Source organism: Primulina huaijiensis, chromosome 6 (genome assembly GCF_012295235.1).
Source record: "Primulina huaijiensis isolate GDHJ02 chromosome 6, ASM1229523v2, whole genome shotgun sequence".
Classification (NCBI taxonomy): domain Eukaryota; kingdom Viridiplantae; phylum Streptophyta; class Magnoliopsida; order Lamiales; family Gesneriaceae; genus Primulina; species Primulina huaijiensis.
In genome coordinates, this window is record NC_133311.1 from 21492609 (window position 1) to 21516149 (window position 23541).

The 23541-nt window shown below is 34.4% G+C and overlaps 3 protein-coding genes and 1 pseudogene across 3 annotated transcripts; 1 reads left to right on the top strand and 3 right to left on the bottom strand.

The window, feature by feature from the left end:
• Positions 1 to 942: 942 nt before the first annotated feature.
• LOC140979186 (protein FAR1-RELATED SEQUENCE 4-like) lies at positions 943 to 2705 on the bottom strand (annotated as a pseudogene).
• Positions 2706 to 3293: 588 nt separating this feature from the next.
• On the bottom strand, positions 3294 to 4163 carry LOC140978280 (NDR1/HIN1-like protein 3). The gene has a single exon (XM_073443180.1). The coding sequence runs from the start codon at positions 4115 to 4117 to the stop codon at positions 3338 to 3340; it is 780 nt and encodes a 259-aa protein (XP_073299281.1). The 5' UTR covers positions 4118 to 4163; the 3' UTR covers positions 3294 to 3337.
• A 2307-nt stretch (positions 4164 to 6470) lies between these two features.
• On the bottom strand, positions 6471 to 10557 carry LOC140978286 (inactive protein kinase SELMODRAFT_444075-like). Its single transcript, XM_073443188.1, has 10 exons — positions 9950 to 10557; positions 9557 to 9849; positions 9222 to 9376; positions 9045 to 9139; positions 7968 to 8959; positions 7707 to 7867; positions 7508 to 7584; positions 7267 to 7414; positions 7025 to 7174; positions 6471 to 6852 (listed from the first exon to the last, which is right to left on the bottom strand). The coding sequence occupies exons 2-10, from the start codon at positions 9741 to 9743 to the stop codon at positions 6679 to 6681; spliced, it is 2139 nt and encodes a 712-aa protein (XP_073299289.1). The 5' UTR covers positions 9744 to 9849; positions 9950 to 10557; the 3' UTR covers positions 6471 to 6678.
• A 5968-nt stretch (positions 10558 to 16525) lies between these two features.
• On the top strand, positions 16526 to 23443 carry LOC140978282 (serine/threonine protein phosphatase 2A 55 kDa regulatory subunit B beta isoform-like). The gene is made up of 14 exons (XM_073443181.1): positions 16526 to 16986; positions 18553 to 18656; positions 18759 to 18857; positions 18996 to 19115; positions 19528 to 19728; positions 19856 to 19947; positions 20694 to 20812; positions 21079 to 21202; positions 21383 to 21506; positions 22157 to 22225; positions 22324 to 22415; positions 22494 to 22571; positions 22682 to 22752; positions 22831 to 23443. The coding sequence occupies exons 1-14, from the start codon at positions 16869 to 16871 to the stop codon at positions 22965 to 22967; spliced, it is 1548 nt and encodes a 515-aa protein (XP_073299282.1). The 5' UTR covers positions 16526 to 16868; the 3' UTR covers positions 22968 to 23443.
• The last annotated feature ends 98 nt before the right edge of the window (positions 23444 to 23541 follow it).

The window sequence follows — 23541 nt, forward strand, 5'->3', positions numbered from 1 at the left end:
AATACTAGCCTTTTATGACCACGTGCCATAAAAAAATATAATAAGTTTTTGTGATACGATCTCACAAATCTTTATCTATGAGACGAATCAATCTTATATATATTCACAATAAAAAATAATACTCTTAGCATAAAAAATAATTTTTTTTCTTGGATAACCCAAATAAGAGATCTGTCTCACAAAATACGACCCGTCTCACACAAGTTTTTGCCTAAAAAATATATATAACTTAACTCCATCAATTAAGTTGGATAATATCTTTTAATATAGCAATTCATAAACACGTTTAATTGAATATGTACGTCCACGTTATTATTTTCCACACATTTTAATCTTTTTTTTAGAGACGATGTGATTTTGAGAAGTTGAATTTTTTTTTAAAAAAAAAAAATAGTGATGTTTTGATACAAATTAGTCTTGCGACTTTGGCAAATGACTCGTCTTTGTGCGTGTTCAAGGAGGACGTCATTCAAATTGTACGTGTCAGAATAGTTTATTAGGTGGTTGTCCGAGGCCATCGACCACCCTCAATTTTAAGCGAAATTAAATTATATGTAAATATCTAATAGCTATTATATGTCACCGACTCACCAATTTTTTTAAAATTTATCAGAACAATAATTAAAATAGTTCATAAATATGTCCGAACATTTCGAGCTGGACTCGAACTTTATTTCTAATCGAACTCGAGATAAATAAAATAAAATTTCTCGAACTTCAAACTGAACTCGAACTCAAATATACTTGATTTGAACTTAATTCAACTCAAATCAATTCATTTGCACCCTTAGTTGACTATTGTATATGATCACATATTCATCACATATATGATCAAACTAATCAATTGTTCTATCTCCAAAACCAAAATTCAATTTTGGTGAAAGAAGGTAATAAAATAGTGAATTTTATGCATCAAACACAAAATATAATTCTCCAACCAATCTACGTTAGCATGTAACCTTTGAATTCATATGAATGACAAGAACAGTATATCTCTGAATTTAGTTCGTTCCGCGCCACAAAAAATTCTCGATTATTTTCAAAGTCGTTCACACCATATGCAGCGGTAGAACCATCTTCCCTTTCTTTCTTAAGATGGCATACTGCTGCTGCTCCAAGAACCTCAATTTGGAACTTTTTGAATATTTCATGATTGATTATTAACAAGTAACATATGTTTCTCAAATGATGATTCGTGCCATACATCAAAGTTCGCCCCGGCCTCCTCTTCGTACCTGTCTTCAAGAATAGATATATATCTTCCTATTAGATCCTTCAAAGAAGTTTCCCCTTGAATATATCTATCAAAGAAAGTATTTCAAGCTTTCAGATCTTGAAGCCACAGATAACCCATTAAAAGAAACGTCCTTTAGAAAGATAGGCACCCAGAGTTTTCGGTCAACATACAATGACTGGAGAAGATTGAATCTGTCAAGTAGTTTCCACCATCTCTTCTCAGATTGTTCTTCACTCCAAGATCTGTACATGCATTTCTCGAGCTTTAGCAAGAAAGTATCATGCCAGAGGCTATAAGATAATCTAGCTGTCTAGGAATCTTTTCTAGTACATTCCACACATGGAAAAAAAACCGAGTCTCAGGAAATACCATATATAGGGACTGCAGCTTTGATTGTCTTGCTTTGGTCAGTGAGTATAATCTTAGGACCTCGTCCCCCCATCGCCAAACACCACGTTTTCATCAACCAAACTTATGTGTACACTGTCCCATCGGCCATCAATGCACATCCTAGAAACGTGAGCTGTATACGATTGTTCACCCCTACAAAAATAGCCAATGGAATCTTGTAGTTGCTCGCATAACCTGTTGTGTCGAATGATACAACATCCCCAAAATATGTGAAATCATCCACACCTTTGGCATCAACCCAAAACACATTTCTCAGCCGACGCTCTCCGTTGAAGTCAAAAGAATAAAGAAATTTTGGGTTCTCCTTGTGCATTTGCGCACAAAATAACTCAAGTACAGCCTGAGAGACACCTTCTTCTAAACTCAAATATCTGCCACTATTATGCTGATTCCGAATCAAATTCTCTAAAGAAGTCCCGGAAAACTGGTAAGCGCCAAACTGTTTCGACGTGGAAGCCACCACTTTTTTCTTCCTAGCTTTAGAATCAACAATAACAGAATCTGTATTCCTATGGCTCCTAAAGCAATGTGCTTGATAAGGTAAAAGCTCGTGGTTATGCTCTTTAACAAAACTATGAATATACCACTTCCCACTCGGCTTCCGCTTCACGTGCATACTAGCTTCACAGCCTATCTTCGGTGAGGGCCTTGGATTAGTAGCTTCATCAGATTGTTGTTTATTCCCATATCTAATGCAAGAGTCGATAAATTCTTTAGACGCTCTTGAGCGATGACTACTCAACTTGGCAGCACCAAAGCCAACTGATTTTGCATATAATTTTAACCATGTATTGACCTTTCTTTAGATTTTGTAATTCAGTGTGAAGGTTTTGGTTAGTAGGTATTACTTATGATTTGCAAACGTTTAATTGTTAATAGTTATCTAATAGACTCAAGGTCAACTATGGGTTAAATGTAATAATAATACGAGAAAATTGTAAATTTAATCATGTTTAAATTTTAATCATATAATTTGTTAAAATTTTATTTATATCAAGTGACTTGGTTTTTATTTTATTTTGATGTTTTTTTTATCTGAAATCATTAAATACATCATATATCGTTTATTTGATCTTGATATTTTTTAAAATAATTTACGTGACAAAAATAAATCTTATACTATATACATTAAAATATACATAAATGAAAGCGACAAATTTATTTTGTCATATTTTGAAGTATAAGAGGTTTTATTGTTTTTTTTATAATTGAAATTTTAATTTGAGTATCACCAACTTTATTTTTTCTACAAATGGTTATCAAAATTCACAAATCTCATATGACAAAAATTCATGTGAGACGATCTCAATTGTATAAAACGGTCTAATGAGTTGTATTTTGTTAGACAGATATCTTATTTAGGTATTCCATAAAAAATATTATTTTTTATTGTGAATATCGGTAGAATTGACCCGTCTCACAGATAAAGTAAATTACGAGACCGTATGACAAAATACCCAACTCATCTCAAATATATATTATAAAATGGAAAAAAATAATTTTGAATTAATCCTATAAAATAACTACGTAGAATATATGTATTGCATATTAAAAATAAAATCCTAATTTCTCCTAATGGCAATCATATCGTATACCAAATTAAAAATGAATCAAATCAAATCCACAACAAGAAAATTTTAAAAAAAAAATTTGGAAAGAAAATCATAGCACCTTTCGCATGAATTTCAATCAAACCGTCCACTTGATGATCTTGACTCTCGGATCAACTTTGCATTTCACTTTCGAAGTCGTCGCGGCGGCAGTAGAATTGCCTGTAGGAGGAGCAACCTTGATTCCGTCGCAAACGACCCTGATTTTCAGCTTTTTCGTTTTCAATTTCCCGACTTTTACCTCCACTTTTGAATCCAGTTGAATTTTCAGGGCAAGGTTCTTGTTCTTCAAGCTGGATTTCAACGTCGAGAAATCAATTCCGTCGGGGATCGGAGCTGCCGAACTAGAAACGACTGCTCTTAGAGTCGTCGTGTTTTGGGTTCCGTGAGTGAAAGCCTGGAAAGATCCAGAGCCGATGGAAATGTCGCCGGAGAGTATTTCCACCGCGATCGGATCGTAAAAGAAGGTGATCTTCTTGTTAGTGTTACGAGCGACAAGGGTGAAGTTGAAGGCGGACGTCACGGTTGTGTCGGTGAGATTAAATTTGGAGAGCTGGAGAGATGTGACAGAGAAGGAGGGTCGGTGGGGGCGGTAAATCACGCAGAATACGACTCCAGCTATTCCGGCTAGGAGTAACAAGATTAGGATGCAGACTGTGGTCCAGAGGCAGCAAGCGCAGCATATGCTACGTTTGCTCCGGCGTGGCGGAGGCTGAGGACGGTAGGCTGGGCGTGTAGCATTATAGAGCTGAGCTTTACTCGCCGGGAATGCTGGGGCTGCGGTGCCGGTGATTGTGCTGGCGGTAGCGGCGGCGCCGTTTGCTGCTGGTTTTGCAGATGGATAAACTCTCTCCGCCATCTGAGTTGTATCTGTTTTCTTCGGTTCATTGAATTAGGGATTTATTTAATGCATGAAGATATATATGGGCGGCCTATACGTATAGAGTGAAAAGGAGAGAAGATATATATGGGCGGCCTATACGTATAGAGTGAGAAGGAGGGAAGATACTACTGCCTAATTACATTCTACACTCTATGAAATACAAAATTTATGATATAAATTATACTTTATACCTACTAAAGGTCCTCGTCTGTGATACACATGTCTTACACCACCATTGTAATTTCAATTTTTTTTAAATTGATAATGATAAATATTTTTATAGGCAAATAGTTCTAATCATAAAAATTAATTTGTGGCTCAAATAAATTAATAAAATGACGTTTCATAGGAAAAATAAGTAATCACCGAATATCTATCTAATAGTTGCTCTCTATGCACCACCATACTAGCTCATATCCACATTTTCTCGTTTAAATAAATAAACACAAAAACTTATAACATATCTTAATTTTGTGAGATTAATATTCTAATCAATCTGATTCATGAAAATCAATTAAATAAAGAAAAAAATCAAAATTGTACAATGATCCACTGACTATATATAGAAAATACGATTTTTTCGATGAAATTGTGGTAATAAGCCACTGTATTTTTTGTTTTCAAAAATATCACCAAATTGAGGCATTTGGTTATCTAATCTTGATTAACTTTTCATACATTTCATTTTCGATTCTACTAGAATTTTTATGAAAGACTTGTATTTGCTTCTCTTTGAAAGTTTGATTTTTGAGAGAAATTTTTTTTTTCGGGTTTAAATAACAAAATACTTGACATTGTTTTTAAAAGGTTCTATCTGTTTCAAAACCTTTTTAACAAATTTCACTACAATAGTCATGCATAGGGGTGTCAAAATAAGACACGACCCATCAACCCTACATGTTTCAAACCGAAAAAAAAATCAGGTTTGGGTTTGGGTTTGTGTTTGGGCTTGAGTTTTTGGGTTCGGGTCAGATCGGGTTGGACCCGATAGCTGACCCGAAAAAAATGATCGGCTTGGGTTGGGTTCGAGTCAACCGGGTTGACCCGAAAATTTTAATTTTATTTAAAATAATATATAATTAATAAATATTTTATACATTTTTATATATTTTATGTCTGAAAAAATATTTATTATATATTTATATTATAAATTTTCATAATTTAATATTTATTTTGAACATTTTTATTTTTTAAACAATTTTTTATTTGATTTAGTAAATATATTTTATTTTTCTACAATTAGAATTTCAAATTTAAATCATATATACGAGAGATATTATATTATTATATGTTTAAATTAAAATATTATATTTTTTAAATTTTATTTAATTTTCTTTAAAAAAATTCAAAATCGAGTTATACGGGTTGATCGAGTTGGTTCGGGTTCAGATTCGAGTTGGGAGTTTTCGGGTTTGCTCGGGTTCGGGTTGGGTTTGGGTCGAGCATTTTTTAAATAGTACTATTGCGCAACCCGACTCAATCTACCCAACCCACCCGAATTGACACCCTAACAAAATTTGGCGTAGGTGGGTGGTGAATCAGCCGATCAAGAAAGAAATCATACACAAATCATGATCACCAAATTGCCGTTTTGTAGTTAATGTCACCTTGATTTCAAGAATTCATTACAAAATGCAACTTTTGGTTTTTTATTCTATGACAAATAAATTTCAAAAATATTAAATTAAAATTTAAAAGTACGTGATGTATTAATTAAATAAATCAAATAACTTAAAACAAATCTTATGAAATCAAAATAATTATAAGGAAAAAAAAACCGAAAATTAAATAAAAATATGATCCGATGCAATATAGCATCACCAAAACGAAGTTGTGTTTAACATTTATGATATTAATCAATCATCAATGTAAGAAAATTACAAAACGTGGGCTAGTTGGTTTCCATCTTGTATTTAATTTGAGATTTGATTTAATTATTTTTACTTACAGCTTGTCTGGTGGGCCAATAGGAATTCATTAATTCTGATTGGTCTTCCATTTTACATGCATAAAAAATTAATCTTTTTATTTATCTTCTTTAATGCGCTTTTATCGGACATTCTATTCTACACTTGTTTAGGGCCAACGACCGATTCTAAAAATTAAATGGTTCTCCCTGTCAATTTTTTCACACACATTGCATGCATTAAAAATACAATTTCTTTTGTAGTATATATATTTTCGAATGGTTTAATATATTTTATTTAATTTCGTCAAGTAGTTTTTGAGCTCTAATTGTTTCAATAAATACTATTTAATTTTTATTTTATGTTTGTATTACTCTACTTTCATTGTTTGAAGGGATATATATTCTTTATAACTTAGGTAATAAATAAAGTGTAGATATATATCATCATTATATAATAACATGAATAAAGTAGTCACACCCATTCACCTAATACCCAAAACAACCTTGGTGATGCATGCACAAAGTTTCCTAGCTCACATGTCTACCAAGTCCGATGCTCGAGTGCTTGACATAGTAACAATTCACCGAGAGTTTCCACATGAATTTCTGCCATTCCTAGCAGCTCGGGTCAGTGAAATTTCGATCTCGAGTTGATAGAAAGCTTCGAATCCAAATGCTGGGTGACTTTGTTCACAGCAAGGTCGATATGCTGTTCGTTTTGTATCCGGTGATCAGACCACATCTTCCCACTAACGGACCTTTGGGTCGAACCCATGACTTCGCCTTCAAGTATCCTGAGCACCTATTTAGCGAAGAAGGGTAGATGGTCTTGTAAGTTTTTGAAACCAAGTTTAAACGATTGAAAACCAAAAAGATTAATTATCATCAGCATCTATATAACTTGATATCTCAGTGTCATTTTCATGGGTTTAGTGTGTGCTTTAATGTTTGGTGATTCAACCAGATTCTAGTACCTGCGACATGCGAGGTCTTTCCAGAGGATCCCGACTTAAGCACAAAGATGCAGCATGCAGCATACAGTGAACCTCGTTCTCCAAATACTGGCTGCCTAAGCGTGGATCTATGAGTTCATCTATAGCAAATGCTTCCAATAGTGGGCGTGCCTTTAATATATCAGTTGCCATAAAAAATTCACATCAGTTATTCTACTTTCCTCACTGCTGTAAATATAATGCCTCCACGAGAAGAGACATACCCATTCTGTAAGACATTGCTGACCCTTGGACCTGTTCATATCGATTGCTTTACGTCCAGTCGCTAGCTCCATTAATACCACACCAAATGAGTAAACATCTGCTTTCTCAGTGATTTGACCACTTTGAGCATACTCGGGTGCCAAGTACCTATAAACACAAGGCACTCGTGAATTTGGAATTGCAAAGCGTCGTAGATAACAGAGACCTTAATTCAAAAAACAAGTGCGCAAGAATATTTACCCAAATGTTCCAATTACTCTAGTTTCAACTCCTGTTTCTCCATCAGGCTGCCACCTTGCTAGACCAAAATCTCCCACCTTCCAGAAAAATAAAGATTTAGATATTTATGGCTGTAATAATAACTATTGAAACATTTTGAAAATTTGGGGAAGTCTGAAGCAAAGTAAAGAGTTTTGAGTCTTGATCTAAGAAGACGTACCAAGGGTTCGAAATCATGAGTAATAAGAATATTATTGGGTCGCATGTCACGATGCACAATGCAACCAACTCTGCATTCTTCATGGAGATATCGTAAACCTCGGGCAGCTCCGACTGCAATTTTCTGACGTGCAGACCACGTTAATGTATCTGGATGACGTCCTGAAAGTGCCCCAGAACAATTACATAAAGTATAATCAGGCCACATGAATACGGAAGGGCGTCGAGAGTCGGTTAAGAAAGAGTGTTCTTGAAAGCATACCGTAGAGATACGAATCCAGTGATCCATTGCAGATGTACTCATTTACCAACAATCTTCTGCTGCCTTCGATGCAGAAACCAATTAACATAACAACATTGCGGTGCTGAGCACAGCTTAGCACTTCAACTTCTGAGCAAAATTCTTGATCCCCTTGAGAACTTGCCATTTTGTGTTGCTTAACTGCAATAGCCTGGCCATCGGGAAGGACTCCTTGGTAGACAGATCCGAACCCTCCTTCTGCCAAAAAGTTAGCTCGTGAAAAACCTCCGGTGGCAAGCTCCAGTTCAGCATATGTGAACCACCTCGGAGGTTTACCAAATACAGGAGCCTTGTGCTGACAAATAGAACACAAGGAAGGAGGGGGTCCAGGGGGAGTAGTCTTGAATGTGGAAATTACTTCCCTCAAACTGCCACTGAGATCTTGATTTGACAGATACCTTGGTGATCCAAACCTGACTTGGTCATCTAGTTTAGTAAGCTTTTCTAGAAGGATACTGGTTCCAGAACTTAAAGAACGATTATGAGTTCGTCTCGAGTTTTCCCCAAGATGTTCCAAAGATGGTTGAAACCTCAAACTCGAGGAGGACAACAAATATTCTATCTCAGTTTCTGAACCCGAATCACCACTATCTCGATCTCGTTTTGAATCTAATATGCCCTCTTTCTTGAGGCCACCCTTTACTGCGGTAATGAAGAATGGCGAAGTTCCGGGATCAGAGCTTGAAACTGAAGAAGTCCCTACTTCTGTTGCGGTGAATGTCTCCGGACTACTCGAGGGGGTAACAAGAGGACCACGAGTCAAAACCAGAGGATCGTTGGTATTTTCTTTTTTCTTTGATGACTGGTCATTATCAGGATTGGTACTCAACTCTGTTTTCTTTTCTGGTGATCCGACTAAATTCAATCTAAGAATATTCGGTTGGGACCGTTTCATAACCACAATGTTGCATTGTAACTCTTCCATGCAGCGTTTTTCTTCATGTTTGAGATCTCTGCACGATATTCAAAATATATAGTCACAATACGTCGCAGGCTAATGATTTAGACGCATCAATATCCAGAACGGAGCGTTCTTACTTGTCCAAGACCACCCACTTCGCATGATTTCTTTTTGCATCAGCAGCAACGGCTCCACATGGCGTCCCCGGGACAATATTTATCTTCACGCTGATCTGAATTATTATTAACAGAAACATTTATGATCGCAACGGTAAATGACAATTCAAAATTTAACAAACAAGAATACTCTCTCACTTCATTTGGGTCGTATACATCTTGCAGCTGAAGAATCATCTGAGAGCAAGAATCTGTTATATCAGATTTGCGGTCCGCACTTGTAGCAGACAGTGACCTCCGGTGGACACTAGCACAGTCTCCGGTCAATCTAGGGAAGCCCCATAGTTTTCTCCCTGATTTAGGTTAGAGAATAATCATTAGTATCGACATCAACTAGCACATTCTCCTGCCCGTCAATTTGATTCTTGAATTGATTTCAACTCTTAACAAAGCAGGAACATAAAAATGAACCAACACAGAAATCCAACTAGAAAATAACAAATGAAATCAAACAAAAGACTGAATAATCTCACCAGAATTCTGTGAATTTGCGACAACATGCAATACAACGCAGTCTCCAGGTTTAACAACGTGGGTCAGAGCCCAAACCAGAGCACTCTTAGGGAACTCCTTGGATGCCTTAACAGCAACCACAACCTTTTCAGCAATATCACAATCCTTGTCTTGTTGCTTAACCCTTTTCTTCAAATCTCTACTCATAGTCCCAAAAGAAAATTATCCCACTTCTGCTCTCCTTCTCTTTTTCTGAAGGTCTAAAAAGTTATCAGTAAGTTTCAACGAGACACCTCTTCCGCCAAGTGCCAAACTGTAAAACAAGAATCATTGCTTCCTCAATGAGGTTTGCTCTCCTTTTTTGCCTTGCCAGTCGAAGAACAGAAATTAAGTGCAGATAGCAGGGACGGTACCATGTCAGCTATTCGCATGGACTTTCTTTCAAGCACAAGACTTTATATTTTGGCAGCAAATAGGACATATGAAACTTCCGTTTCCACATTCAAAACCTGCTCTAAAACCAGAGAAGTGAAAATGGGGCAGGTAGTGAAAAAGGCTAAGGCATCGCAGGAAAAAATTAGCTGTTATTTGGATCCAAGATCAACCTAAACCAGTAGTACTTTTGCTTTTGGCTTTCACATCAAGATGCTCACAAAACCAGAAATAATCTTAAAGCTCAATAAAATGACATGAGGAATCGAGCTTCGTGCAGTCAGATATACGACTCCCCGGCCATTAAATCTTCTTTTACAAACCCAAAATGACCACTCCTGCAAAAACAAAAAAAAAACAAAAAACAAAAAAAAAAACTCACCAAATCAATCAGCCAATCACATAAAAACTCTATATTCACATAACAAGATTCAAATGAATTTTGGCCCAGGGCGATGGGATTCTGTAGCTTTCAAGTAATTGACCATCTTATCCACACTTTCTTGCCCCTTTCCTCACATCATAACAGCTAAACTAAAACGACAACCACAGTCTACAAACAAAAGAGAAGGGCCAATGATGATGATGATAATATGTGGATGCTTTTGTGAAAGAGAGAGTGCGTGAATACGTTTTTTCATACATGTTCTGATATGAGCTTTCAAATTGGAAAGTGAAAATAAAAAGATTGATGAAATTGAACTTAAACGTCCAGAGTAGCTCAAAAACCCAAGAAATCGAAAACATTCTCTTGTACTGCACAAATACTACAAGTAAATTTTTGAAGTAAAATATAAATTTTGTATGAGTGCGCGTGTGTGTGAACAGTGAATGAGATACAGCATTCTGCAAACACACCGTTCATGTCCTGAACTGAACAGTGAACAAGCCAAATTCGTGAAATTGTAATTCAAAAACATCAACCCAGATCACGTACCATAAAAAAAATGAAAAAAAAAATCAAAAGATCTTTCAGTACTAGCATTCTACATACACCACATATATGATCATTCTTGAAAGAAGAAAATACAGAGATTTGTGTAAGAACAATACAATGATGCACTGACTTCTGTACCGCTAATTAATTATGTATAACGTTTATATGGAAACATACAACCACAAGAAAAAATATTCACAAAATCTCCGCCAATGAAAATGTTGGCTGATTTCTGAATATCATTCAATTCTTGTCTCCCTTCACCTCTATTGTTTTACTGACACCAGAGGTCGCCCCCGAGATATGTCACCTAACTACACCTCTACCTTTATAGCTTGAGTGAATGGTAGGATATTGTAGATCAATACGTCTCACTCTAGTTCATGCAAGATTTGTCCAAGTATAATTTCAAGTATATAGATATAAATAAAATAAAATAAAATGAAGTGTATGCTCATTAAAACTTATGCTACGTAGATTTTTCAATGAATTCGTTTCGAATGATAATGGACACGAAACTTAACAAATTTCAAATTCATAAAACCCTGTCGGACAAGCCGTTTATGTTCACAGAATTAATTGTGGACAGCTCGAATCCTAAGTTAAGCAATAACATTAATTGAATCGTTGATGTTACAAATCAAATATCCATCATATTATTAAATAGAGCTGCACCAAGAACGTGAGCAGTACAATGTTGTAGAAAGTCACTGAAATCTTCACTGTGTTGGAAATGAATTGAAATCATGGCTTTTCAGTGTGTTTGGAAAGTTTTGTGAAATTTAAGTCTTTTTGAAAAAAAAATATGATCCCTTAATAAAGACAATATCGCAACGTAACCTTTTATCATTGCGGGGTTGTTCGACTCTACCCACATGGGTAGTGTCCCAAAACCATTGAGGAGTTGACACTTGTTAAATTTTGACACGTATCAACTCATCATTGTATGGAGTTGACAAATGTCAACTTCTCAATAGTTTGGGGCACTCGGAGACCTCATCATTGCCTTAGTCAAATCTATTTTCCCAACTTAGAAATGTTGTACTTATAATTCTTGATCACCGTATAACTTTTAATTTTACAACATTTTAGTGCAACATTTTAGTGCAATACCATACTTAATTGTTTTTCAATGGAAGTTAAGTGATGCTTGCTTGTGGAAAATTCAGTTCAGTTTTCTTAGTATAAATTTTTTTTTTGGGAAATTACAAAATTTATACATAAATATGAAAATTTTAGCAGAAATTTTAAAATAAAAATAATTATTTATAATATTTTAAAAAATCTAAATTAAGATGAGAACCGAAGGATGAATTTAAATTTGAAAACAGGCATTTAATGAGCGAGGATGACTGCTCAGTGTTGGTGCGCATGCACTACGCACCAACCCCCACAACTACACTTTACTAAAATACACTCGGAGATAAATAAATTAATACAATAAAAAATAGTTAATGTAGTAATTGGTTTGATGCTAGTTTGTTTGATTTTATTTATTAACTTTGAAATGAGATTATAAATTATCATTTTATTTTTTTAAAGATAAATTAAATATTAATAATATTATTTATAAAAGGTAATATTTTTATTTAAATTCAATGATTTGATTTATGTAATATAAACTATTAGTAGATGTATAAATAATATGATCAAATTAATATGAGATTGAATAAGATAAATTATGATAGTTTTTATAAATTGAGAGAAATGGGATAAAAAAATTGAATTATAGGTTTTGTATTTTTATTTAATAATTTATATAAAAAATTGAAAATATTGAGGGGCGGTTGCCCATATATTAATTAATTATGAGAAAAATTTGTAAAATAATCTCAGTTAACTATTTAATTAATAAAATAACTTGTTTATATGTATTTGAAATATATGTATTAAAGATTATTTTTTTAATTAAACAGTTGATGGAGATTAAAAAATTAAATAAATTGTTGGTGAATTATTGTATTTATGACTGTTTTCTAAATTGTACTAATTTTAAGTCTAGTATTTCAGCTCTCTGACTTTCAAAGTCTACGTTGGTTCCACTTACCGAAGCGAGTTAACGCTTCCGTTTGTCAGCCACCCTCCCCCTAACTTAGCTGCCACGTTACCGCAATCAATTTTGTACGGCGACTGAACGGTGAATCTGACGCCGTCAGTCTGCCCGCCACTTTCCCCGGATCCTGTCTCTAAAACTGCCACACCAAAGAATGTGTTGGATAAATATTCTTTATTACTTAAATGCTAATAAATAAACTAATATTCAATCAATACTATTAAATAATATGGATAATATCTAAATTTTGATTTAAAAAAACGTGGGCAAAAAAAATTAAGTCTTCAAGTTTTATGGATATAGAAAAAATAAAACTTCTATCACCTCTAACAGTTTTAAAAAAAATTAATAAAATAATTAAAATGACTTCTAAATTTTTGAGTTAGCGAAGCACGTGAACATTTGATCAATAATTATATGTTCGATTATTCGTATCAATTGTTAGCCAGTTTTTGTAGGCCACTGTATTAAAAATTAAAAAAAATAACTAAATTGAGATGGGACTCATTATTGATGAAAATCGCTTGATAACAAAAATACCTGCTGTAAATTGGCCGGATATTATTGTTGAATGCGGCTGGGCCTTAGTTGAACCTTGGAAAACTCGGGCCCATATTTTTCAGTGGTCCAATAGTAGATCATCTACCAACCCGCCGATAAAGAAAAAATTCCATTTTTTATATCTAAAATTAAAAAAAATATATTATAATATTACTATTTTTAATTCACGGAAATGAATTGGAAGATATCGAAAATTAATTTTTTTAAAAAATTAAATTAAATTTTTGAAAGGTTTGACTTTGAGTGACGGGTCCGTATGCATAGAAACTAGGGCTCTACAAATGGGCAACAAACATGGCATAATTGCACACAAGTGGGGGTCCACGAAGCAGCGGGAATTGGTCAACTTTTATTAATATGCTTGGAAATTTATGTTATAGGCGGGATTACTAAAATTTATAGGTAAGATCACTTAAGAGTGGAATTTCAAGTGTTGGATAAATTTATTCGATGCCATAGACGCGACGACGTATATTGGTTGTCGTTTTAATTTGTTTATATTTTATCCTTTTTGTCAAATTAAACATTATGTAATAGAGGATGTCGATTGTTGGATATATAACGAAGACAAAATTCAAATGTTAAAGTTGAATACCATTAGTTTTTTATTTTATCATAGTCTATGAGTAGGGTTGTCAAAACGAGTTGATCTGCAACCTACCAATTTTTAGTTATATTTGGTGGGTTGGGAGAGATACCGCGACAACCCACCATTTGACAGGGTAGCATGCCGTTTGGGAGGACTATAAAATTGCAAACCCCGAGAGATTGACCTATTTCGATAACTCTATCCATGAATTATCTTGTCAATTGTATTACTTAAAGAGTAGGTCTCACACACAACGATCTTACAGATCTATATTGATGAGACTAGTCAACTCGTTCCATATAAGCGGTAAAAGTAATATATTTTACATATAAATAATAATTTTCAATCGAATCAACTTATATATTACACAATATTTTTCATAACTAAAACTTAAAAAATGATATTTTTGCCATGAAAATAATAATTTGGACATAAAAGTAATACATTTTATGAGTCGGATCATATGTATGTCTCACGAAATTGAACCATAAGACGGTCTCATATGAGTTTAAATGAAATTTAAAAAAATTAATTATATGCATATTTTAGTCGAAAATTTAGATTTTTGGGTTTTTCAATGTACATTTTCAGTAACTTGTTAGAGTTTTTGAAATTGGAAGGGGGAGATCATAATATTAGTTCCTATGTATCAACTCTTATTTTGTACACACGAGCTGCCCTACACATTCCTTGTACATTATTCCCATAAAAATTGGTCATGTTCATTATCCTCAGGACGTCCACACTCTATCCAAATGTCCTTTCGCATGCGCAAATTTGTTCCGACAGATGCTGAAATTGAAAGCAAATTTTTTGTCTGAATCTGAGCTAGGCCGGGCTATCTATCTCACTTGTCCAAATGTTGTTTAGTTGGGCCTATCCTTTCGCTAACTACTCATTTGTCGGCCCAATGAAAATTGAGCTTTGTTAGCTCAGAAGCCAGTCAAGTCCATGTCATACCAGAGATTTTGTCGATGACATAGGCCACAAGTTATTACTATGAAAATGTACATAAATTTATTTATTATATATATATATAGAGAAACAGAAAAAATTCAAAATTTTAATAAACTATAAGGTTAATTATATATACTTCTATCATGAGGTTATCATAATTATAAAAAAAAACTCAACTTATTTTGAAAATCACATACACATCTCTTGAACTATATGTCAATTTTACGAGTATCCATCGAATACGAGTATTCAAGAAATGAGTTTAACTTAGGGTTATATCAAACTTTTATTTTTATACCCTTTAACTTAAAAAATTTATATATACTTCTCCTGAAATCAAGCATGAAAAGGCTCCAAAAAGACAAAATGAAATATGTTATAATCACGTCACACATCACAAAATTCATGCTTCAGTTACGACTTGCTAAATGCCGACTCTATCCTCAAGATACATCAAATAACACATCCACCAAATTTATCATACTACCTAATGCATAAAAACAAATTTGAAAGTTAAGAAGGGTGTTTTAGTCATTTACTGCAACCAACCTTCATTCTCTCCAAATAATGGAAATTATTATTGACATAGCCAAAATAATACATCACATTCGACGTCTCCAACATTCTGTTCGTAACGCATGCCGCGATCTATTATTTTTCTGAATATTTATATAAGTGATATTTGCATACATGGATCCGACACTCTCACATCCTCTTGACTTCTCCTACTTCAGGCGAAGTATTATTTTGATTACATCAATTATTTATACCACATATGTGTTTTTTTTAATATATTTTCAAACGATTTAAAACAAAAAAAAGAAGTTATATTCGACAGAACTTGTAAATAACCTCATAAAAATAAGGTCTTTGGTTTTCCGAATCAATACTTATTTGTTTGTTTGTATGTATATACCATACGAGGCTAGAAAAAATTAAATCTCAACGAGGAAGGAAAAATATAGCGATATCTCCAAATTTTTGCAAATGTAATGTCTCTAATAATCATTTCTCATCCTTCTATTAAAAAAAACATCCCGATCAAATGTTATCTTTGTCCTATATAAAACAGATGAAAACGAATGATCGTCTGTTCATTGTAAAATCATAATTTTTTTACTTATAATGTGATATATGTATGTGTGTGTCATATATATCAGATTAAAAAAATTTAGTAGACGAATTATTTATTGATATATAAACGGTCGTAAATGATTTAGTTGGTACATGATTCAGTTAAAAAATGGACTTTATATTTCACTTAAATTACTTTTAAGTCAAATTATTCTTGCTAAATTCAATTATATAAACGTTTTTATTTTCAGTATTTTATATTTATTTTTAAAAATTACCATGATAATTAAGTATAATTATGTACTACGATTATGAAGAACGAAATTATTATATTTACTAAAAAACACAAAATAATATTTTCCAAAAATGAGAGTTTCATACAAAAACTCCCTGGCTATACCACACACACACACACATCTTTATATCTATACACGGAGAGAGAAAATCTGAATCCTAAATAATTTGTACTAATCGATGTTGTTAATGTTGCACGCCCTCAATTGTTAAATCTGAATTCAGCACCCTTCATGAGGAAGCCGATGCACCGATCTTATTCTGACGGAACCTCCAACCCCGAAACCTAAGCCCCAGCCGATCGAGTTTTGCAATTGTGTTGTTGTTTCTGAATTTTTATGTAGTGAAATAAGGCGGTGGGAATCTAGTTGATTTGTTTATTTTCCAATTTTCTTTATTGCTTTTGGTAATTCGATTAATCGATTTGTGAGGAGAATGAACGGTGGTGATGGTGGAGAGGCAGCGGCAGCTACGGCGGGTCCACCAGCGCCGCTGGAATGGAAATTTTCACAGGTATTTGGGGAGAGGACGGCTGGCGAAGAAGTGCAAGAAGGTAAAATTGATTAATGAGTATGATTAATTCATGCTACGGTTCGGATCTTGTTATAGATTTTTGGGTTCCAGTAATTTGATCTGTTTTTGGATTGTGGGTCTAGTGGGAATTAATTGGTTTTCCGCAAATTATTAACTGTAATTGTATGAGTTTCGGTTGGGAGTTTCAGCGAGTGATCTGCATGTTACTGTTTTTAATCAGTTGTTTTAGGGAAGATGGTTTGGTGGTGAACTTAATTATTTTAGTCCTAGTTTGATTCTGGAGAATATAACTGCATGAACTTAATCACGTGTCTGAAGAATGTTAATCAGTCGGGCGTTGGATCTCTAAGAGTTGCTATTCTACTTCGTGTTGATCTTGTTTTCTTTAATCCGAGTTTGAAGACGATTCCACCTCCTTTCATGGTTTGAACTGCAGTCACCAACTTTATATTGAGGCAAACCGAGGGTTGTCATGTTTACCCTTTGCACGCAGTTATAAAGTTTTCATTGAACGGTTCTGTTAGCGTGAATTCTGTGCTGCCAGTTGTTGTCTTGCTAGTGGGCATTAATGTCGTTTATCCGAAACTTTTTAACTGGTGGCAAATTATCAGGAGATTCATGCGACAAAATTGGAAAAGAGCTGTCTGCTCATTCTTTTTTCCCTTTTGGGTCATAGGAAATCGAGTGCGCCGAGACGTGTCATGAGATGATACTAGGCCTCCAAAATGCGACAGTCCATTGGTTTAATGATGCAGGACTTTACAAATGTTGGTCTGTGTACGTGGCTCTATTCAAACGTGTCATGTTCTGGTATCATCTAAGTGGGTAAAAAATGGCTTAAAGAAAGTCGAAATTTTCCCATTCCAAAATAAAATTGAAAATTGGCACATATTGCCTATTATTGCATTTATTAAATGTGTTTTGAGTAACTATTTCCATGGTTTCTTATTTACATTGTCAATGTGATATGTACATTCTAGTTATTATAATAAACTATTGTACTTTTTATTACACATGTATCAAATCTCCATAAGCATAATATACTCTGCTGGTTATCCTAAAATACTGACTCATACGATTGTTGATAATTTAATTAATCTTGGAGTGGGTTTAGGCTATACACTAAATCCATTCTATACGAATCAGGAGAAATGGTAAATCCGTAACGCTATACTTGATTTGGCTTGGTTATTGAGAGGTGGAACAGATCATCCGATTCGTTTCTGTCCCATGGACAGTATACTTGTGGGGACTGACAGTCATTATGATGATGATTATGCAGATGTAATCCTTCTTCAAAGTCTAGTAGCTTCTCAGTTCTCACATGTATTAAGTGGCTTCGGAAATGCTATCGTTCTAGTTTGAACTTGATGCTAATTGTCCGTGCATGAAATAGTGAATTCAGAAATGATTGATTGCCTAACTTATTGTGTCATGATATTTTACGCTTCATTTCTGCGTAGATAGCAAAAGATGATAGCATATTAGCATCCCCTCTTGATTTTTTTTTATCATATTTGGCGCACATTTTAAGCTGTTTCTTGAACTAAATGTTTTATTGTTCGTTCTTCCTTCTAATATACAGTCGATATAATATCTGCAATTGAGTTTGACAAAACTGGCAACCACCTTGCTACTGGTGACCGCGGTGGAAGGGTGGTTTTATTTGAAAGGACCGATACCAAAGAGGTTACAATCTACATGTCAAAAGGATTTTATATTGTCGGTGATGTGGTGTCTTATACATTTGTTTTTAAAATATTTTCTTCTTTTGCAAATGTATTTTGGCAGCATGGAAGGAATCGAAAAGATTTAGAGAAGATGGACTACCCAATAAGTCGACATCCAGAGTTTCGTTACAAAACTGAATTTCAGAGCCATGAACCAGAGGTCTGTATAAAGGCTTTCTTTTACCACTGTTTCTCATATACCATACCCGTGAGATTCCCAGTTCAATTGCATTTTAAGCATCTCCTTTAGTTGTAGCTACGATTGAGTTATGATGCATACACATGCCCGTTTCTGCAGTTTGATTATCTGAAGAGTTTGGAAATTGAGGAGAAGATCAATAAGATACGCTGGTGCCAGACAGCTAATGGAGCCGTCTTTCTTTTGTCCACTAATGACAAAACCATTAAGTTTTGGAAGGTGAGATCTGGAATGAATCCCCTTTTTTGGTAATTTTGTTTGGAAACAAAGAGAAATATTCCAATTTAATCATTCTTAGTTATCTTTATATACAGCGTTAATTGAGACTTCCGCCATATGTGGATCTCAACTAAGTATAGTATTTGTTCTGAACATATATGTGCTTATTTCTTAATATGTGTGTGTGTCTTTAATGTACCCGCCAAAGCAGTGTCCTTGATTTCTTCCTAGCATTCCTGGACTAATTTTTTTTCGTTCTTTTTTGAATCTTAAGTAAGCTAGTTATGAATATTATACCTTAAAAATAACGATCCTTTGATTCTTCAGTTTTGTATTACTCACTTTATTCCCTCCCTACATTTCTGACTATATTACTTTTAAGGATTCAAATGTTTCTGTTTGATTTGGGCAGGTTCAAGAAAAGAAAGTTAAGAAAATTTCTGAATTGAATGTTGATCCTTCTAAAGTTTGCAGTGCTGCAAGTTCTAGTGATTCTTCTAGTCATAATCAGCATCTTTCTAATGGGAGCTATTCAGATCGATCTTACAACTTTTCAAGAAATGATGGACTGTCCTTGCCTTCTGATAGCATCCATTCACTGAGATTACCTATGGTAGTTGTTCTTGACTGAGCTGAAGTTTCACTTGAGGAATTGGGAACATACTTTTCACGTGATGGCCATCCATTTGAATTTATTTTGTTACTCATTCCCTGGTAATTATTGATTGTGTTAATTTTAGATTACAAGTGCTGAGAGCAGTCTCGTTGCAAGATGTAGGAGAGTTTATGCTCATGCCCATGACTACCATATCAATTCGATATCAAATAACAGGTGAAAAATAAAGAAAAAATTATTTTGCTGCGTAGATGTATATCTGTGAATTCTTGTTCCTGCTTTTCTTTCATCCTTGTCAAGGGTTGGGAGAACCTGCAAATTGAAGCCATACCTGGGGATTTATTTTGGGTGATTCAAATTCCTCATTTATGGCTGCAAAATGAGGAAGCATTATCGAGGACGTTGCAGACTGGCCCTTGCAGAATATTAAACAATGATAAACTATGTTATTGCCTTATTTTCCCCTAAAAATATAATTCAAGTGGCCTCTTTAATTTTGGAAGCATTATCGAGAACACTGCGGACTGACCCTTGCAGAATATTAAACAATGATAAACTCTGTTATTGCCTTACTTTCCCCTAAAAATATAATTCAAGTGACCTCCTTAATTGGTGGATCTATTCTGAGGATGATTTCACATTAGTACTTAAAAATTGTGGCTCACATTGCTTCACAAATCGGCTATTCTAGCATTTATCTATTAATGAATATCACAGAAGCTCATAAATCAGGTAATACCTTTTGATTAAAATGAGTTGTTGGAAAACTTCTCTTCACCTAGCTATACTGTATGAATCGTTGTCTTTTTATGTTCGAATGCATAGTATGCCCCAAAACTACCACGTGAACTATATGCTTCTGAAACACCACCTTCTAAACACATCTTCCATGGCACACCTTCTCTTTGTTTCAGTGACTTGAGTTCAAAAATTCTGATAAATTTTGTTGCAATCCTTTTCAGTGATTGTGAAACATTTATATCAGCTGATGATCTGAGAATCAATCTCTGGAACTTGGAAATAAGCAGTCAAAGCTTCAATATTGTTGATGTGAAGCCAGCAAATATGGAGGACCTAACTGGTGAACTGTTTGTTTTATGTTTTTCAATAGATTCTGTCTGTCACTATTATTTTCTACTTTTCATCAGGATTGTTCCAAATCTCTATCAGTTGAATAAAGCACATGTTTTTTATTCTTTCAAATTCTTTAATGATTTGAAAATATCTTACCTTTACCTTCTAAATTCATGATTGAACAAATAAGAATGATGTGGCAAATAAACAGATCAAATCAACATAATGTCAATGCTGAACTAGTTGTATTGAGTGATGTTTACCTTATTGCAGAGGTGATAACATCAGCAGAATTTCATCCTACTCATTGTAATATGTTAGCATATAGTAGTTCAAAAGGATCCATTCGTCTTATTGATCTGCGGCAATCAGCTTTGTGTGATTCACATTCTAAACTGTAAGTTAATCAGTGTTATACTTGTAAGTGCTTTTTCCCTGATAAATTAAATTCTCAGATGTTTTTCTGTCTCTCTTTTTTTCTTTTGCCTCAACAGTTGTTCTTAATTTTGAATTTTGATATACTTTTCTTGCAAATGCTCCATAATTAATGAACTATTAAAGATACGTTTGTAAACAGATTTGAGGAGCAGGAGGCGCCTGGATCGAGGTCATTTTTCACTGAGATAATTGCTTCAATATCAGATATTAAGTTTGCCAAGGATGGAAGACATATACTTAGTCGTGATTACATGACCCTAAAGGTTCTATCCTGTGATACTGTCTACACCTTGACAAGCATGTTGTTAGTTCTCCATTTGGTCAAAAAGTTCCATGTTTCTTATTCTGAGTTGTATATTTTTAGTCTGGGTTGGTTCAACCGAATCGCATTGGATGTAGTGAGGTACCTAGGCATCATGTGGTTAGTGAAACATGCGCTCTGAGGCAATGAACAATTTCTCTGACTTTAGTTTCCAGGTGTCAGAAAAATGAGTAGTTATGATCTAAAAGCATGAAATTACCGTGAATATTTGAAATTGGCTGTTCTCATTTTGGTTTACCAAAACTTTCAAAGATTGTTCCCCAACTCCATCATGATCATGAAGGTGAGAAACAATCTATATCATAATATTCTAGACTCTGTTTGAACAAGTACTTATACTTGGATAACACTTTTTTAAAATTTCAAACACATATTTTAAGTTTTTTTCACTTATAAAACACTAAAAAAACGTTTTAAAGTTTCAAACGGAGCCCTATTAATTTGTTCCACTATTTTGCTGTTGAAAATTTCTATCCTGGGAAGAAGATCCGTACTTTCTGCTTCATTGGATCAGGATCGTAAAACGAATTCAGATGTCTTTGTCAGTGTCAGTTTTGATAATTGCTGAGTATTCATGTTATTCGGTTTCAGCTGTGGGATATCAATATGGATTCTGGCCCAGTAGCAACTTTCCAGGTTCATGAATATTTGAGACCCAAGGTAAACCGAATGCCAGCCAATATGACCTGGGGTTGCTATTTTATTTCTTAATACACGTGTCAGTGAGCTGATTAAAATATTATTTTGATAATTTCCAGCTCTGCGACTTGTATGAAAATGATTCTATTTTCGATAAATTTGAATGTTGCCTCAGCGGTGACGGTCTTCGGGTGGCAACTGGTTCTTACAGGTATATTAATGTTTGGTTGGTAATATTAATGTTGCTTTCTTCTTTGTCCCTCTGACAAAATTCTTGTCTTGATTTCAGCAACCTGTTCCGCATGTTTGGTTGTAGTGCGGGCAGCACTGAAGCAACCACTTTAGAAGCTAGTAAAAACCCAATGAGGTACTTCTATCAAGTCTAGATTTGTCAAGTTGGTAAAACTTAAGTTACGCCATAGCCGTACAATCTTGCTTCTTATTTGTTTAACACAAACCACTCGATCGCATTTTCAGAAGGCAGATTCAAACCCCTTCAAGACCTGCCAGATCCCTGAGCAGCAGCATTACTCGAGTTGTTAGACGAGGTATTTTTATTTCCCTTACCATCTTATCTTAATTTTCTTTGTGAAATTTGACGCACTTTTTCGAGTTCTAAATTACAGGCTCAGAAAGTCCTGGAGTCGACTCCAATGGAAATTCGTTCGATTTCACTACAAAGCTGCTTCACCTTGCATGGCACCCATCAGAAAACTCAATAGCCTGTGCTGCTGCGAATAGCCTGTACATGTACTATGCATAAAAACTTCATTTTCAGAAAACCATGCGCCATTTTGGGTCCCCGTTCAAGAACGATTCATTCAGCAAATCAAGCTTTGCCCTCTCATACCTGTATATGTTCCATCCGTTGCTGTAGCATATGGGCCTCAAATAGCTTTGCGAAGGAACAATTGTCTCTGTACCTGGAAACGACCCTCCATCAGTTTACACCCTTTCTGCTTCACCCTCTATGTTTCCTTCAATTTTTGTCTTTCCTGGAGAGGAAAGACACTGTTCAGTTCTTTCTATGTCGGGGTTGAAGGTGGAAAACAACGGATTTAATTCATCTATGAACAAAACTAAAGGCTGCCTTGTATTGTCCCTAGTATTTCTCTTCTTCTTTTATTTTTTAGGTAAAGATGTAGCATTTTTAATTTATGGAACAGAGCTATTGCTAACTTTTGAGAGGTTGAAGTTCATCACCTTTAAACAGTAGCCTAATGCTTTTGCTACTACTTTTTTATTTATAGAGCATGATTTTACTTCATTGTTTTCTTCTTTTTTAAAATTCTCATCAAATTTCCTTTCTTGAAATATCTGACTATGGGTTCCATTAA